This window comes from Oryctolagus cuniculus, chromosome 3 (assembly GCF_964237555.1).
Source record: "Oryctolagus cuniculus chromosome 3, mOryCun1.1, whole genome shotgun sequence".
Lineage (NCBI taxonomy): Eukaryota > Metazoa > Chordata > Mammalia > Lagomorpha > Leporidae > Oryctolagus > Oryctolagus cuniculus.
In genome coordinates this window covers 33571799-33589097 of record NC_091434.1, presented here as the reverse complement: position 1 = coordinate 33589097, position 17299 = coordinate 33571799, and the positions used below count along the sequence as shown (strand labels likewise).

The 17299-nt window shown below is 39.0% G+C and overlaps 1 protein-coding gene across 8 annotated transcripts in view; it reads left to right on the top strand.

The window, feature by feature from the left end:
• ZDBF2 (zinc finger DBF-type containing 2) overlaps positions 1-11646 on the top strand; it is a 43845-nt gene extending 32199 nt beyond the window's left edge. For all 8 annotated transcript variants that reach the window (XM_051849217.2, XM_008259038.4, XM_051849218.2 and 5 more), the window contains one exon: positions 2099-11646. In XM_051849217.2, coding sequence (XP_051705177.1) covers positions 2099-9008 — 6910 coding nt within the window. In that variant the 3' untranslated portion in view covers positions 9009-11646. The remainder of the gene's footprint in view (positions 1-2098) is intronic.
• The last annotated feature ends 5653 nt before the right edge of the window (positions 11647-17299 follow it).

Here is a 17299-nt window from a genome sequence, read left to right as displayed (position 1 = left end):
GGAGCAGCCGGGTCTCGAACTGGCACCCATATGGGATACCAGCAGTTTAGGCCACAGCATTGATCCACTGCACCACAGTGCTGGCCCTAAGAACTACCTTTTTTTTTTTTTTTTTTTTAAAGGTTTTATTTATTTATTTGAGAGGTAGAGTTACAGACAGAGAGAGGGAGAGACAGAGAGAAAGGTCTTCCATCTGCTGGTTCACTCCTCAAGTGGTCACAGTAGCTGGAGCTGGGCTGATCTGAAGACAGGAGCCAGGAGCTTCTTCCCTGTCTCCCATGTGTGTGAAGGAACCCAAGCACTTAGGCCATCCTTCATTGCTGGATTGGAAGAGGAGCAGCCGGACTAGAACCAGCACCCACATGGGATGCTGGTGCCACAGGGGGAGGCTCGGCCCATTTTGCCATAGTGCCAGCCTCTCTTTAATCTGTTTTTATTTTTATAATTTTTGTAGTCTATTTTTAGGAATACTTTTAAACTCACAGAAAAATTGAGAAGATAGTGGAGATAGATTTTATTTCTCTACCTAGTTTTTCTGTTATTAACATCTTACATTAATATGGTACATTTGTTTTAAGAAATGATCTGATATTAATACATTAAAGTGTATGGTTTATTCAGATTTCCTTATTTTTACCTAAATTAAGTTTTCCTAAACAAAAATCTTCTAGTTTACCTCTTTTTCAGTGTGAGGATCCTATCCAGGATTGCATATGACATTAACTTGTCAAGTTTTAGGCTCCTTTGGGCTGTGACGGTTTAATCTCCTTTTTAATGGGTCTAGATATGATAATGCTTCTCACTTTGAGTTGTAATTATTTTTTGTATTACTTTCTGCTGATGCATGAATGCTCCCTGGGAGACAGCTTATCTGTCTTGGAATTTGTATCAGTATCTAGCATAGAACCTGTCACATAGTACTAAATCCTTAGTAGGTGGTTATTGATGACTGAATTTTTGCCTGTTTTGAGTTATGAATTCAGGAAGTGGCAGTATCATTAGGTCAGCAGGTTATATATATGAATGAGCTACCCCTAAAATGCTTTAAATCAAGCATGTTGTCTTAATGCTGGTAGGAGAGATTCCCAGACTGATTTTAGATATGAAAATTTTAGATCTTTTAAAAAAGTAATATAGTTCAAAATTTGAATGGTAAGTATATAAGCACATGGACATAATTCAAAAGACACATGCATACTATACTGTTATAAGTGTATATTTTTCCTTCTATTTTACATAAATGGTAGCATTCATATACAGTTGTTTTTCACTAGCAATGTTTATAGTGTTTGATTTTATTAGTACATGTAGACCTGCCTTATTATTTTTAAAAGCTAAATTATATCATATTAAATGCTGTGGATGATTTAACTAGTACCCAGATGGACTCTGCTCATTTGCTATTAGAAGTAAAAGGCAATGAGTGTTCTTAAATATTCCTCATTAAACATATGAGGAAATTAAAAGTAGAATCATCAGGTCAGAGGGATGTACATTTTAAATTTCAGTAGGCATTGCCAAATTGCTTTTTATCAAGGTGACAAATTTACAAAGAGGTTAACTAATAATCTTCATATGCATTACTTAATCCATACTCCTACCAGCAGTATATTAAAGTGCCTGTGCCCTTACACCCTTGCCAGAACAATATGTGAAAATAATAGTAGCTGACATTTCTGAATGTTTACCATGTGCCAGGCTTTGTTTTCTCTTTAACAATCTTTACAAATAATAGCTAATTTATTTCTCAAAACAATCTTATTAGGGAAAATAGTATGATCATTCCCTTTCTCCAGAAGCAGAAACTGAGACATACAATGTTAATTAATTGTGTCAAATTTTTTCTAACCTTGATAACTGAAAAATGATGCCTGGTTTTATTTGCATTTTGTTGTGTTTATTCAGTGGCAGTTGGTGGGGCTGCTCGTGACCTCACTAGAGTACATACAGTAGAGAGCCTGATAAGATTGCCTTGATTCTTGGCTCTCTAAGGATGGCCCATAATAGAAAGAGAGCAGCAGCTGTGACAGCTTTTATTTAACGTTGTAAACAAATATCAGAATGTTTTATGTTTTTTTTTTTTCCTGATCTTTCTTAGATCAATGCAAAATGAAGCACCTACGAATACTGATGTACCACCTGATACGGTGCATATGGATGAGTCTATTCCTGAAGAAAAGGCTGAGGATGCAGCTGCACCCCACAGAGAGAGTCCCTCTGAGAGTTCTGAACCTGCTGAAGAGTCCCATTCCAGACCCAGTAAACTCCTGGAACATGGAGAGGAAGTCTCAGTTCGACCATCGGTTATACAAAAGCTGGAAAAGGGACAGCAGCAGTCTTTGGTGTTTGTTCCTAAGGTTGAGAGTAGCACGAAAAAGTTTAATCCAGTAGATACTGGTCAAGCTACAAATAAAGGCAAAAGCTTAATCCGACACCCAGTGATTTGTAATGCCCCCGCTCGTGGTCTCCCTGAAAGTTCTTGTACTAGACCAGTTATAACTAAAATGACTAGGTTACCGCTAGCAGCACAAATGGGTTCAGCTAGCAAATGTGACCCAAACAAACCTGGAAAATACGATGTACCATCAGATGGGGTTTCTAGAAATATTAGGTCATCATCCAACCTAGAAACGTCTTCAGTTTCATATGAGAAACATAAAGAATCAAATAGGAAATCTTTACGTGTAAATTCAGATAAATTGGTCACACAGAAAGGTTTAAAATCACAGGGAAAAACTTCATCAGGTGGCTTTAAATCCCATGAATCTATGGGTGCTGAGAGCTCTGAAAGAGCTGAATTTCCTGAAGTAGCAGCAAACCCAGCACAGAACTTGAGTGTAACTGACATGCCTTCTAATGTAGGGATCTTTGAAGATGCCATTCCAAGGCATCAGGAGGAATTCTTTTCTAATATGGATTGTACTGAAGAAGAAAAGCATTTGGGTTTTAGCAAGTCAGTGATTTTGAAACAGAAGGGCTCAATGAGTACTGAAATGAAGTTTGACTGTGACTCTGTCCGGTCAGTTTCTGATCAGCCCCAGGAGGCTGTTCAAGGCGTAAATCTATGGAAGGAGGATGGAATTGATCAGGAAGAATCTAGAGGTTCTGAAACGAGTTTTGATTGCAGTTCCTTTTTTCATTCACTGACTAGTATATCTAAAGTGGCTGCCAAAGAAACAAATCTTTCAGAGAAATTATATTCTGACTTACAGTATAAGAATATTAAACCTTATGTTTCTGAATTAAGTTGTGATTGTGATGACTCTCCTCAGGTGGGTACTAGCCAATCTCAAGTGATTGTTAGAGGTGAAAGTCTTCAAAATATAAAGCCTGTTAGCCTGGTTGACCAAAGCTATGACTCTAGTGGTTCTGAAATGAATTTTGATTGTGATGCCTCACTCCCGACAACTAGTGACTACCCCATGCAGTCTGTAAAAGAAGAAGACCTTCCTAATGAGATGCCCTTTTCTTTGGTTGATAAGAACTATGGATCTAGTAGCTCTGAAGTAAGTGCTGATACTGTTTTCCCACGTCAGTCAGTGATTGACCGTCCCCCAGTGATTGTCACAGAAACAAAACTTTGGAAGAAGTCTCATGTTGTGTTGGTTGATAAGAACTATGGATCGAGTTGTTCTGAAGCAAGTTATGATTGTGATGTTCCTCCTCAGTCAGTAGTTGACCCTCCCCAACTGACTGTCAAAGGAAAAAAATCGAAGCATAGACATGCTCGCCTGAAAAAGAAGAAACGGAAATCCAGAAAGGCTAAAAGGCATCTTCATAGCGATGTTTCACTTGAGGCAGTGGCTGATGAACCCCAGAGGGATGCTGAAGAGATCAATCTTCTGAAAGAGAAGAATGCTGACCTTATGGATATGAACTGTGAGTCTCATGGTCCTGAAATGGGTTTTCATGCTGATGCTCGATTTGTGGCTGACCAGTCTGAAGTAGCAGTTAACGAAGTAAACCCTCCAAACATAGATAATGACCTAGAGAATCAGAGTGTTCACTCTAGCATTTCTAATATAAGTTTTGATTCCCATGCGTTTTCTTATCTGTCAGTTTATGATCAGCCTCAAGGGGCTTTGGGTGAAGTAAATCTTAAAGAGTTAAATGTTGACATGGAAGTTAAGAGCTGTGGGTCCTCCACTTCTGAGTTGACTTTTGATTCTGATCCCCCCGTTCTGTCAGTTTCTAATCTGTGTCAGCTGGATGTTGAAAGACTAAAAGAAGAACGCGCTAACCTGGAAGATGAGAGCTGTGAGTCAAATAGTTCTGACATAACTTTTGAGTCTGATATTCCTCTTTGCTCAGTAGTTGACCAACCTGAAGTAGCTGTTAATGAGAAGGAACCTGTTGAACTGGAAAATAAAAGTAATGAGCCTTGTGTTTCTGAAATAACTTTTGATTCTAATATTCCTCTTCATTCAGGAAATGATCAACCTGAAGTAGCTGTTAAAGAAGTAATCATTCAGAAAGAAGAGTATATACACTTAGAAAGGAAGAATGATGAACCCAGTGGTTCTGAAATAAGTTTGGACTCGTATGCCCCTCATCATTCAGTGATTAATTCTCCTAAAGTAGCTGTTAAAAACTTAAATCCTGAAAAAGAAGAGCAGGTACCTTTAGAAAATAAGGAAAAGGAACGTACCAATTCTGAACTAAGTTTGGATTATGGTACTCTTTTCCATTCTGTGACTGGACATTCTGAAGAAGCCACTGAAGAACTAAACATTACAAATGAAAAGCAAGCACACTCTGGAAATAAGTGTAATGAAGGAAGTGTTTCTGAAACACGTTCTGGTTCTAACATCCCTCTTCAGTCAGTGATTCAAAAAGCTCAAGGAATCATTAAGGAAAAATGGCTTCAGAAAGAAAGGGTTGCTATATTTCAAGGTAAAGGTGCTGATGTTCATGGTTCTAAAACAAATTCAGATTCTAGTGTTCCTCATTCAGTGACTGAACCTCAAGAAGTTGGTAGAAAAAGGAAGAGAAAAGAGAAGCATATTCAAGAAGAGGAGAGTGATTACAGTGATTCTGAAAAAATGGTGAAGCCTGGTTTCTCGCCTTGGTCAATGACTAAAAAATCTCAACTCGCTGTTAGGAAGGAGGACCGTGTGGACTCAGATCATGGAAGTACTGAACCCAGAGGTTCTGAAGTAAATATGGATTTTGGTATCCCTCTTCATTCAGTCACTGGCCAATCTCAGCTAGCCTTTTTGAAAGCAAAACATGCTGATCCAAACGATAAAAACAGGCAACTTAGTGATTCTAAAATAAGTTTTGATTCTGTTGAGCCCCATCAGCCATTGGCTGGACAATTTCAAGAAGCAGTTAAAAAAATCAATATGTGGAATGAAGGGGATATTGGCCTTAAAAATAAGATTGATAAGCCTAATGGCTCAAAACACGGCTCTGATGTTTCTCTTCTGTCTGCAGCTGATCAACCCCAAGTAGCTGTTAAACAAATAAACCATGAGAATAAAGATCATAAGTACTTGGAAATTAGGAGCAGCCAGTATAGTTGTTCTGAAATGAGTTCCCATTCTAATTTCTCGGTTCAGTCGCTAGTTGCTCGACCTCATGTAACTGTTTTGAAGCCAGAGCACATTGAGGTGGAAGGAAAACGCGGTCAGTCTTGTGGTTCTGCAATAAGTTTTGATTCTGAGAAACCTCATCAGCCTGTGGGTAAGCAGCCTATGGAAACGGCTAAAGAAGGAAGTTTCTGGAAGGATGAAGTTGGCTGGGAAGATAAGAAGGATGAAGCTAAGGGTTTTAGAGTTATATGTAATTCTGGTGGCCTTCAGCCAGTGATTGGCCAAACTAAGGAAGTAGTTAAGGAGATCAGCCTTCAGAAAGAGCATGTTGACTTGGAAGAGAAGGCTGTCAAACCTAATGATTCTAAAATAAATTTTGATTCTGATGAACCTCTTCAATCTGTGACTAATAAAATTCAAGACCCTGTTAAAGAAACAAATCTTCTGAGGGAGGAACATGTTTGTCTGCATGATAAGAGCTATGAACCTGATGGTTCAGAAATATTTTATGTTTCAAATATGCCTCTTCAGTCAGTGATGGAGCAGCCACATATTTTGGAAGAGGAACGTGCCAATTTGGAAATTAAGGGCAGTGATCCTTGTGGTCCTGAAATAGGTTTTGATTCCAATCATCATTTTCAGTCAGCAGCTGAGCAGCTTCAAAAAACAGACAAAGAACCGAACCTTTGGAAGGAAGATCATATTTACCTGGAAAATAAGAGCTATAAGCTAGGTGATTTTGAAATAAATTGTGATTCTGGTGCTCCTGTTCAGTTTGTGGCTCCTGTGTCTGTCAAAGAAATGAACTTAGAAAAGATGTATCATAATGACCCGGAAAATAAGAACTATAAATCTTGTGGCTTTGAAATAAAATGTGATTCTGGTGTTCATCTTCATTCAGACTACCAACCTCCAGTGGCTTGCAAAGAGACAAACTTTCAGAAGGATGCGCAAATTAGCATGGAAGATAAGATGAGTGAGCCTAGTGATTCTGAAATGGTGTGTGATTCTGATGTCCCTTTTCAAATAGTAGTGAACCAGTGTCAAGGGTCAGACAAAGAAACAAATCATCCAGAGGTATTACTTGTGGACTTGATGACCAGTGATAGTGATTGTGATTGTGAAGTGATTTCTCATCCTCACATGCCTCTTCAGTTGCTGAATGACCCACTTCACAGGGCTGTCAAAGAACTCAGCTCTGCAAATGCTGACTCTATTAATGTAGACGATTACTGCTACGACTCCTGTGGTTCTGCTGTAAGACATGTTTGTGAAGCCCGTTCTCAGTCAGTGAGAAGGCAGTCCAAGGAGAGTTTCAAAATAATAAACCGCAAGAATGACTATATCATTCTGGGAGATTTAAGCTGCCAGTCTTGTGATTCTGAAACAGATTGTGACGTGGATGCCTCTGACCTGTCTGTGGCTTGCCACTCACGAAGGCCTGATAAAAAAATGGTGAGAGCTAATGGTCCCAGAAGAAATTCTAACATGAAAGGCACGTCTCAGCCAGTGACTCATCAAATGCAGAAAGCTGACAAGGAAGGCAACCTTTGGAAAGATCTAAAAAATGAATCTGGTGATTGTGCAGTTGTTTGTGGTACCTCTTGTGAATCAGTGGCCAATCAGATAACTGGTAGAGAAGACCTTTTGAAGTTAAAGTGTACAGCTCTGGAAAAGCGAAGGAAATCTTGTGGCTCTGAGAAGGATTTTCAGGGCAGTCCTTCTCTTCGGTCTAACTCTGACCAGCCTCAAAAAGCTGTTGGCAAGAAAGGCCGCCTTAAAAAGGTAACCTTTGACCTGAAAGAGGATAGCTATGATTCCCCTTCCAGCTCCACTCCCATGGGTGGTTCTGGAAAGCAGCTGGAAAAAGCAAAAGAGGTCGTAGAAGACGATCCTGATGAACCAGTTCTTGAAGCCTTGCCTAATGTGCCTCCTTCTTTTGTGGGGAAAACATGGTCTCAGATAATAAGAGAAAATGACCTAAAAGTTGATGCCCTTGTGAAGGAATTTAAGGAAGGTCGTTTCCGCTGTTACTTTAATGATGATGATTGTGAGCCCAAAAAAGTTTTGGATAAAGGAAAAAAAAACACCCTGCCTGACCTTCATCAGGACACTGCATCAATTCAAGGTCTGCCAGATGACACTACAGGTAGTTTTTCTGGTAGTTTTTCTGGAAGTTTTTCCGGGAGTTTTTCTGACAGTGATGACTTTTCAGTGGACTTTGATAGACTAGGCTTTCATTACCCTCTAGCAGACAGGCTTACCAACCAGCTGTGGCATGTGGCATGTCGGTGCCGGGCAGTGAAAGTGAGCCATGCGACGCAAACCAATTTTACAAATTACCAAATGATGAAAAGGAAAATTGTTAGCCAAGAGGAAGAATCACCAAAAAGAAGGCATTTACATTCACAGAGTGACAGCAGAGCAACAGCAACAGTCAAAATCGGGACAGATGAATTTCCTGAATCATGCCCCAAACATTCGAAGCCTACATCATCCGAAGCCTTAGTCCATGTTCTTTCATCTCTAGATGATAAACTGAAAGAAGGTGAATGCTCTGAGCTCTCTACCATGAGTCCCGAGGGGTGTGATGATATGCAGTGTATATGCACATGTGGGCTGGATGCCATTCATTGTGATGACCCCTCATTAAAGCAAACTCTAACTGATCCAGAGTTCACAGGAGATGATGATGATGATGATGATGATGATGATAATGTACAGAGCTTTGCTTCAACATCTTCCATGATAGTGCCAGCAAGATATGGATTAAAGTCACGCCGGCGGACCAGTAAATGCTCTGTGGTCCTAGGGAATTGTGAGATTCCAAAGGGAAGTAGTTTCCGGCTAACTTTTTCAAATCGTGGTATTGCCCAAATCTCTCCCAAATCAGTTAGAAGTCAGTTTTTAGCAAGCAAAAGTAAAAAGAAAAGTCAGGGAAAGAAGATGACACCAAGTAATAAGAGAAGTTTTCCCCAAAAGGTTTATAAACCATTTATTCTCCGGCATAAAAGCAGAATAGCTTCAGAAAAACGGTCCATTTGGATTCGGACCAAACCAAGTGATATCATTAGAAAGTATATTTCGAAGTACTCTGTTTTTATGCGTCGTAAATACCAATCCAGGGCCACTTTTATGGCAATGCATCTTAAAAAGAAGCAGTCTGTTGTGGATAGGTCAGAGACAGTGGAGAGACCCGCTGAGGTGCTTTCGGATGCCCCAGCTCCACCAGTTGGTGCTGACGTGCAGTTAAGAGCTGCGGCAAGTCCTCCGAAGCAGCCTGTGCAGGCCTCTCCTAGTACAGCAGGAGGAAAGAATAATGGTCTTAAAACTTGCCGTCGCAGAAAGAAAAAACATGTTGTTTTTCGACCCTATGATTTGAGAAGTGTGTGTTACATCCCGGATTCTGATAGAATACTGACTCGGCTGGCAAACAAATTGAGAACTAGTGAGGTCAAGTCGAAGGCTAGTTGAGGATTCGGTACTTCAATTGAAATATATTTGGTACTTTGTGCACATAGCTTTCCCAGCTTTGGTGGGAAAACCTTGAATATTTTGCTATAGATTTTATTTTTCAGAACTTTTATATTCATTTAAAAATTAGTATTTAGGGTCCTTTTCTTTAAGATTTGAAAACAACTTCTGTCCAACATTTTCTGTAGAAGATCTTCATCTTAATTTGTCATAATTTAGCACATATAGAATTTTGTCCATCAGATCCTGTCTTACTTATTTTTTATGACAATCATTCTCATACCAGCAAGTTATACCATTGTGAGAATGAATATGGTAAACTTAAAAATGCCCTTATTTTTAAAGATTGGAACAAATGCGTATGTACGTGCATTCTGGTTTCAGAGTGTCATTGTCAAGATAACGTTCTAACTGGATATTAAAAAGAAGGAACTATATTGAATTATCTCAGCCTTTGAGTGAGGTTGACTTAAGAGATCATAACTAAAATATAATTTGTCTTTCTCTTTTAAAGTTATTCCAGAAAATGAGATTTTCGTAATCTTTAATCAAGTTTTTAAAGTGCCTGGTGATTTTATAAACATAACACAAATTCCTCCTTCATTTAAATTGAATCTGCAAGTCTAACTTTCTCCATTTGAACACATTCACCCACACACATCTCAGTAGATTTCCTTTAGTATTATTAGATCATAGTGGGGAGAATCATGTTGCCAATGTGGATAGGTCTTTTTAACTACATTTATGGCCTTTTTTGTGAAGGATTGTTGGCTTAGTTTGAAAATCCGTATTATTTTATTCTCTTATCTCTTAAAAATATTTTAGACATCATGGAATCATTTTTTAAGTGTCTAATCTGAAATTATTGGTTTGATAATATTACTTGGGCAGCCTACTTTTTTTTTAGTCTTTAGTAAGTCATGTAATATCTCAAAAAATTGAATAAAATTGATCACCTAAGTGGAGGCTCATTTTGCAAGTGGAACACATTAATTTGTCTTGAACTTGCTGATTTTGGTAATTCAAGTGAAAGATGTTGAGATACGCAGTTTGCATCTGGGATACTCGGAATATCTTCAGATTCTTTATTCAGAGACACTGGCTGAGCTAGTACAGATGCGTCCACTCACTGGTAAGCTAAGATCTTGGCTTTTCTTCTGTCATCAATGTTAAAGCGAAATGTGAATTTCAACTCTATTGTGTGACTACCATATTTTATTGAAACTACAGTCAGTGTTAAAATGTATCTTGATTTCAGAGATAAAAAATGTGTTACCTTAAAATTAATGAATATAGTGTAATGGTTTGTTTCTAAATGTGATTTTATTTCAGGGGCCATTACTTAACCTGTGGGTGTGTTATGATGGTGTTGTGTTGTAATTTCTTCTAAATTTAAGCAGTAATTATGTTGAAAAAATGAGCAAGTGCTTATCTTTTTAGTTGCCAAACAACACATATAGCATTTCCTTCAACTATGTCTCCTTCTATACAAACATTTTAATTTACTTAAAATATCACTGTGGGCCACTAGTCCAGAATAATTCTGCAATTTTAATTTAGTAAGTAAGTTCTGGCCCACTTATCAGGAAGTAAATAGCTCACTGTGTAAAAGTATTCTATTTATGGTTATTGATATCTTTTTTCCTATTGAATCAACACAGTTCCCTCAGGTACTACAAGGGAACTTCAAAAAGTTCTTGGAAAATGGAATTAGAAGATAAGATTATTTTGGTGCAAAAATTTTTTGAGATCCAAACATAGCTTTTTCATTATAAACATTTTCCATGACCTTTTTGAAGACTCTCAAATTAATAGACATTCTTCCAGTGTAAGTTTGAAAACAAGATTTCATATGGAAATAATTCTGTAAATATAATGTATCACATCTGTTGTGATGATGTCACACACAGATGACAATTCTTACCATTCAAGAGATCAAAATTTAAAGTTAGAAAAATGTACTACCTTTTTCACATTGGAAGCTCTTTTAAGTACCATTTTCAGGGTGACAGGTTTGTATTTAAAATTTACATTACTGAAAATACTAAAGTATAATATGGGACTGATGATACTGATTAACATTCTGGAAATGCTATTCTAAGTTGTTGTAACTATTATTTTAGGAAAGCTTGAAAAATTGAAAGTAAGTCAAGTTGGAAAGGAATTTCTTTCAGAATTTGATAGTATACAGGATGTGCCCCTTTGTCTAAATAAATGTTGGCTTAATTTGCAGGTTAGATAAAACAATTGGTGTTTTTGTGTGCTCAAGAATGCATCATATTGTTTTAATAGTAAAAAGTCTAATTACAACCATAATGAGTATTTTATTAACCTTGTCCATGTTTGGTATCTTGCATAGATTTTTATTGTAATTGTCCTGAGTTAAAAAGTATGTGAAACAATATTGTGTAAAGTGTGTTTTTGCATTTGTGCATTTAAATTATTTATGTAACTAGGGCTATGAGTAGCACTTTTTTTTGCTTAAAGAAAAATTATATTTAAATATTCAAATAATTATATATTTCCATGTAAAACTAATGTGAAGCTTAATGTATTTTTTATAATGCAATTTAAAAGGTAAACTTGTTTTTGAAGTTATCAAGATAAAGCTTATTAAATATTGAAATTTGTGTCTACACTCTCATCGTGTGAGAAGTTTTTTTTCCAAAAATGCTCAAATGATCAGTGAATAACAAAAACTGAAGTACATTTTGTAAATGGTCTGAGAGAGAATAAATAGGAGAATATCAATATTGATGCTGGTGAGAAAATAGTTTAACCAAAGAGGTACAGATTATATTCAATGCAGTAGTTATTTCAAAGGATTAGAATAAAACAGCTGTTCATTTGTGTGGTACAGCAGTAAATTAGCAGCTTTGCTCTTTGTGAGCATGTATTGAAAGGACCCATGATAGGGCTTAGTCGAGGAGGCAGTACCTGGATTACTATTCGACACCTGCTGGGGAAGGGAGAAATTTGCTGCCTCCAAGACCCCAGCATATGTTAGAAAAGATAAGAAAACATGGAGAGTTGAATGAGGGAGGGGGCTTTGAAAAGTTATGGAAATATGGGGGGAAGCCATTGTAATCCATAAGCTGTACTTTGGAAATTTATATTCATTAAATAAAAGTTAAAAAAAAGTTATGGAAAAATGAACATTAAAAAAAAGATTTATTTTACTTATTTGGGATGCAGAGTGACAGAGGGAGAGACACAAATCTTCCACCTGCTGGTTCACTCCTCAAATGGCCTCAACAGCTGAGGCTAGGCCAAGCCAGAGTCAGGAACTCCATCTGGGTCTCTCACTTGGGTGGCAGAGGCCCTATCACTCAGACCATCATCTGCTGTCTTTCCAGACACATCAGCAGGGAACTGGGCCAGAAGTGGAGAATCTGGGACTCAAACTGGTACTCTGATATTGGATGGCAGCATCACACAGACTGCAGCTTAAACCACTGGGCCACACACACCAGCCCCACACAAAAGCCAAGAGCTGTGAATTCAAGCAAAGCCTCCCACGTGGGTGGCAGGAGCTCAGTTACTTGAACCATCACCCTTACCCTCTAGGAAGTGCATTAGCAGGGAGCTGGAGCTGGCAGCCAGAGCCAGGAATCAAACCCAAGTATGATGTGGGATGTGGGCATCTTAACCAGTAGGCTGAATGCTTGCCTCCTCCATGAACTTTTGAGATTCCCCTCGTATATCAGTGAGACAGGTGTGTTTGTCCCCAGTTTTACTGGCTTCCAGAATGTGTTGGGATATTATTGACAGGATAAACGATATCCTATTTAAGTTTTTATAAAGTTATTTGAGAGACAGAAATCTCATCTGTTGGTTCATTGTCGAAATGCCTGCATCACCTTGGTCTGGACCAGTTGGAAGATGGGAGCCAGGAACTCATTTGGTTGTGGGTGGCAGGAATCCAAGCACTTCAGCCATCACCAGCTGCTTCCCAGGGCACTTATTAACAGGAAGCTGGAGTCAGAGTGGAGTCAGGACTCAAACCCAGGCACACTGATAACAGCATGCAAGGTCCCAAGTGGATCCTTACCCACTCAACCAAATGCCTCACCACCCTAATCTTTATAAATATTACTAGAGTGAAATGGAAATCTGTTTTCAGTAAAAGAGTAGAAAATACTAAAAAAATCCTGTGAATTTCACACCAAAATGCCAACCTAAGAAGATCAGAAGGGATGGAGGGAGGTTGGGGAAGACCAACCTCAGCATTTCTTTGTACTTTATTTAACTACACCCGTGAGGGATGTAACCAGGTAATTTAGTATGTTTTCCTTTTTTCCTGTACTTTATATTTTAAGAATTTACCCATAGTGTCTTAAGCTTTTTATCTTGATTCAAGGAAATGGGTCTAGCATGTAGTATAGTTTATTGCTGAATCTTTGGATAAGTAAAAACCTGTATTTTTTTCTATATTTATAATTTATTACATGCACGTTGTAGTAAATTTCTTCTCAGATTTATTTATATGAAGGTATAACCAAGTTTCATTTTTTAAAAAAAGATTTATTTAATTGAAAGGCAGAGAGGCAGGGCTATGGCAGGGGGTGGGGGGAGGGGGAGTGCTTCCTTCTACTGATTCATTTCCCAAATGGTCAAAACATCCAGGTCTGGGCTAGGCTGAAACCAGGAGCCTGGAGCTCCATCTGGGTCTCTCACGCAAGTGGCAGGGGCCCAAGCTCATGGGCCTCTTCTGCTTTCCCAGGCACATTAGCAGGGTGCTGGATTGGAAGCAGAGCAGCCAAGACTTGAATCAGTTCTCATATAGGATGCCAGCATCACAGACTGTGGCTTAACCCACTGCACCACAAGCTGGCCCCAAGTTTCACTGTGAGGTGTATTAAATTAGACTTGAAATTTATCTTCCATATTTCCAAGCTGTGTGTGTGTGTGTGTGTGTGTGTGTGTGTGTGTGTACAACCTCAGCCCTTAGTGCAGCACATTGCTCTAAGCTTTCAACCTATTTTTAACTCATCTGATCTTCACAGAACCCTTAAGAGTCAGATGCTCTAATTGTCACTATCTATCTGATGAGAAAATCGAGGCATGGAGCAGTTCACGGTTAGTTCCCATTCTTACCCCCAGTCCAGTCCATCACTGGTCCACTTTATAGTTTAGCTTTTTCTGGACAATTCACATAAGTAGAATCATAAGTTATGTGACATCTTTCGTTACCCATGATGGTTTTGGGGGGTCATCCTGTTGTAGAACGTATCAATATTTTGTTCCTCTTTGTTATGGACTGGTGTTTATAATTAGTTTCTACTGAAATCAGTAATAGAATTCTGGTTTCCTGATAACAAATATGATAAAGCCATTAGACTCACTTTATGCCTGTCACATTTGGTAACATTGGTTGCTCCCCAAATGCAAGACCAAATAGGGTAACTGCCTTTTTGAGCTCTTTTAACCCACACTTGAATTCTCTATGCTTCCTGTCTTTGGCTCTTAAAGGTCCCTTTTACTGCTCATCTTGGAATTCTATTTCAGTGTCAACACATAATGCTAGGTTGTCAATCTTTTCATGATGGATAGTTTGCAGGCAACTGAAACCCGAGACTCGTATCTAAGTTGCCCATTACTCTAATCTACTTGTGCCTCAGATCCAGGATGGTAAATGGTTGTGGTGCCCACTCATTTAAAATCACATTCCTCCATAACCACAGTATACACCATCTAAACCAGCAAGTGCATCAACATTGATATAATATGACCATCTTCTCCATAGACCTCATTCCAGATTTTGCAAAATGCCCATAGCATCCTTTATAAGTGCAACATTTGGCCAGGGATTATAGAATGCCATGGCTTTCATTTCCTCTGGTGTGGAGCAATTCCTCAGTCTTTCTTTGTGTTTACTATAGCATGACATTTTAAAGATAGAAAGCCAGTTTCTTTGTGGAACGTTCCTCAGCTTGGTTCGGTCTGTTTCTTTATAGTCTATGCTTTTTTGGGGGGATGTAGGAAGGGAGTCTGTGTTTTTCTCAGTGTTTCATAACATGTGATGTCAGTTTGATTAATGTGACAGAAGATATCCATTGTTAAATCCATATCCGAGGAGAAAAGATTTTCATATTCAAACAGAAATAGAAGAATCTTAAGGCAAGCTGATTTATGAACAAAGTTATATTTTTTGAACTGTTTTGTTGTAGATGTGAGCATGAGAATTTCAATGGATATAAAGCTAAGACAATAGCTTAGCATTTAACAAATACCACTTCTACCCTTACTGTATGCACGCTCCTTAGATGGGTGCTGTGGACTCAATCATCAATCAAGCAGGGGTCTAATCACTCATCTTCATGAACTGATGGGGTGAAAGGGCATTTCAATAATGGTAAATCTGTGGACTCCTCACATGCTTTTCGTGCCTTCAAAAGATCATTAATACACTGTATAGATAATACTCACTGGATTTTGCTGTGTTGGAAAATTCCTCAACTTCCTGCACTGAGAATCATTGCAAAGATTTCAGATCATTATCTGGGAAGACTATTTTCCTGTGTTTGTGTTATTATGAATAGCCTCCGGTGTTGTTTGATGCACCAGGAAAAATTCTTTTATAGACCCATTTAGCTATCTGTCACAGCACCAAAATGGCTTCCTAAGACAGGTTAGGGCCGGCGCCGCGGCTCAATAGGCTAATCCTCTGCCTTGTGGCACCGGCACACCAGGTTCTAGTCCCGGTCGGGGCACTGGATTCTGTCCCGGTTGCCCCTCTTCCAGGCTAGCTCTCTGCTGTGGCCAGGGAGTGCAGTGGAGGATGGCCCAGGTACTTGGGCCCTGCACCCCATGGGAGACCAGGAAAAGCACCTGGCTCCTGGCTTCGGATCAGCGCGGTGTGCCGACTGCAGCACGTCTGCCGCAGCGGTTATTGGAGGGTGAACCAATGGTAAAGGAAGACCTTTCTCTCTGTCTCTCTTTCTCTCACTGTCCACTCTGCCTGTCCAAAAAAAAAAAAAAAAAAAAAAAAAAAAAAAGACAGGTTGGTATATTTTAAATGTTTAGTTTTTGAGTTGAGTTTTGTCAGCTCTTTTATTGAAAAAAATTTCAAAGATATTTCAGAAGAGAGAGAAATGGAGGAGAGATAGAGAGAAAGAGAGACATAGACCCAGAACTCCCACCTCCTGGTTTACTCCCCAAATGCTTGCAACAGCTGAAGCTGGGCTGAGGCCAAAATCAGGAGCTGGAAACTCAATCCAGGTCTCTCACGTGGGTGGCAGGAGCCCAATTACCTGAGCCATTACTGCTGTCTCCTAGAGTCCACAGTAGCAGGAATCTGGATTCAAGAGCTGGAGCCAGGGATTGAACCCAGGTACTCTGATATGGAATGTGGACATCTTCACTAGCAACTTTAATTGCTAGGCTAAATACCTGCCCCATAAACTCTTTTGACATGGAAAAATAGTATTTTGGGGGGCAGTTATCATTATTGGTCACAGACAACAAAGTAAAGTAAATGATATTTATCATCCATTTGTGCTAAAAATATTTCACTAGGTGACTGATTACCTAAAATTCTGAATTCTCTTTTTTCAAAGATGTATTTATTCATTTGAAAGGGAGAGTTACAGAGAGAAAGAGAAATAGAGAAAGGGGAAAAAAAAAAAGAGAGAGAGAAAAGGAGGAAGGGAGAGGTCTTTTCTCCACTGGTTCACTCCCCAAATGGCTGATCTGAAGCTGGGATGATCTGAAGCCAGGAGCCAGGAGCTTCTTCCAGGTCTCCCATGTGGGTGCAGGGGCCCAAGGACTTGGGCCATCCTCCACTGCTATCCCAGGCCATAGCAGAGAGCTGGATCAGAAGTGGAGCAGCTAGGACTCAAACCAGTGCCCATTCGGAATGCCAGCGCTGCAAGCAGCGGGTTTAACAGCTATACCACAGCACCAGCCAGGCAACAATCCTTTGAGGGTCAAATCACAGTAACCACAAAATGCCAATTATAGTCAGTAACAACTGCCTTATAGCATTTGGAGCCAGGACATTTCTCTCTACTGGATGATCAAGTAAGGTCTGTTCTAACATTAAGATGAGTATAATTGGCTGAGCAATAACAAAGCAAAACAAAAATCCAAAACAAATAGAAGAAAAACAAAACCAAAACACCCTAAAATGTGAGTTCCTATTGAATTCAGATGTTGATGAGAATTATCCTGGAGAAAACCAGCCATTCCATCTGCAGTGTTCATTTAAGGACGACTTCTCAGATGCTGTTGAGTAGTCTGTTTCTCAGTGATGAGGCTTAAGTTATATAAATTTAAACTTTGGAATAGGT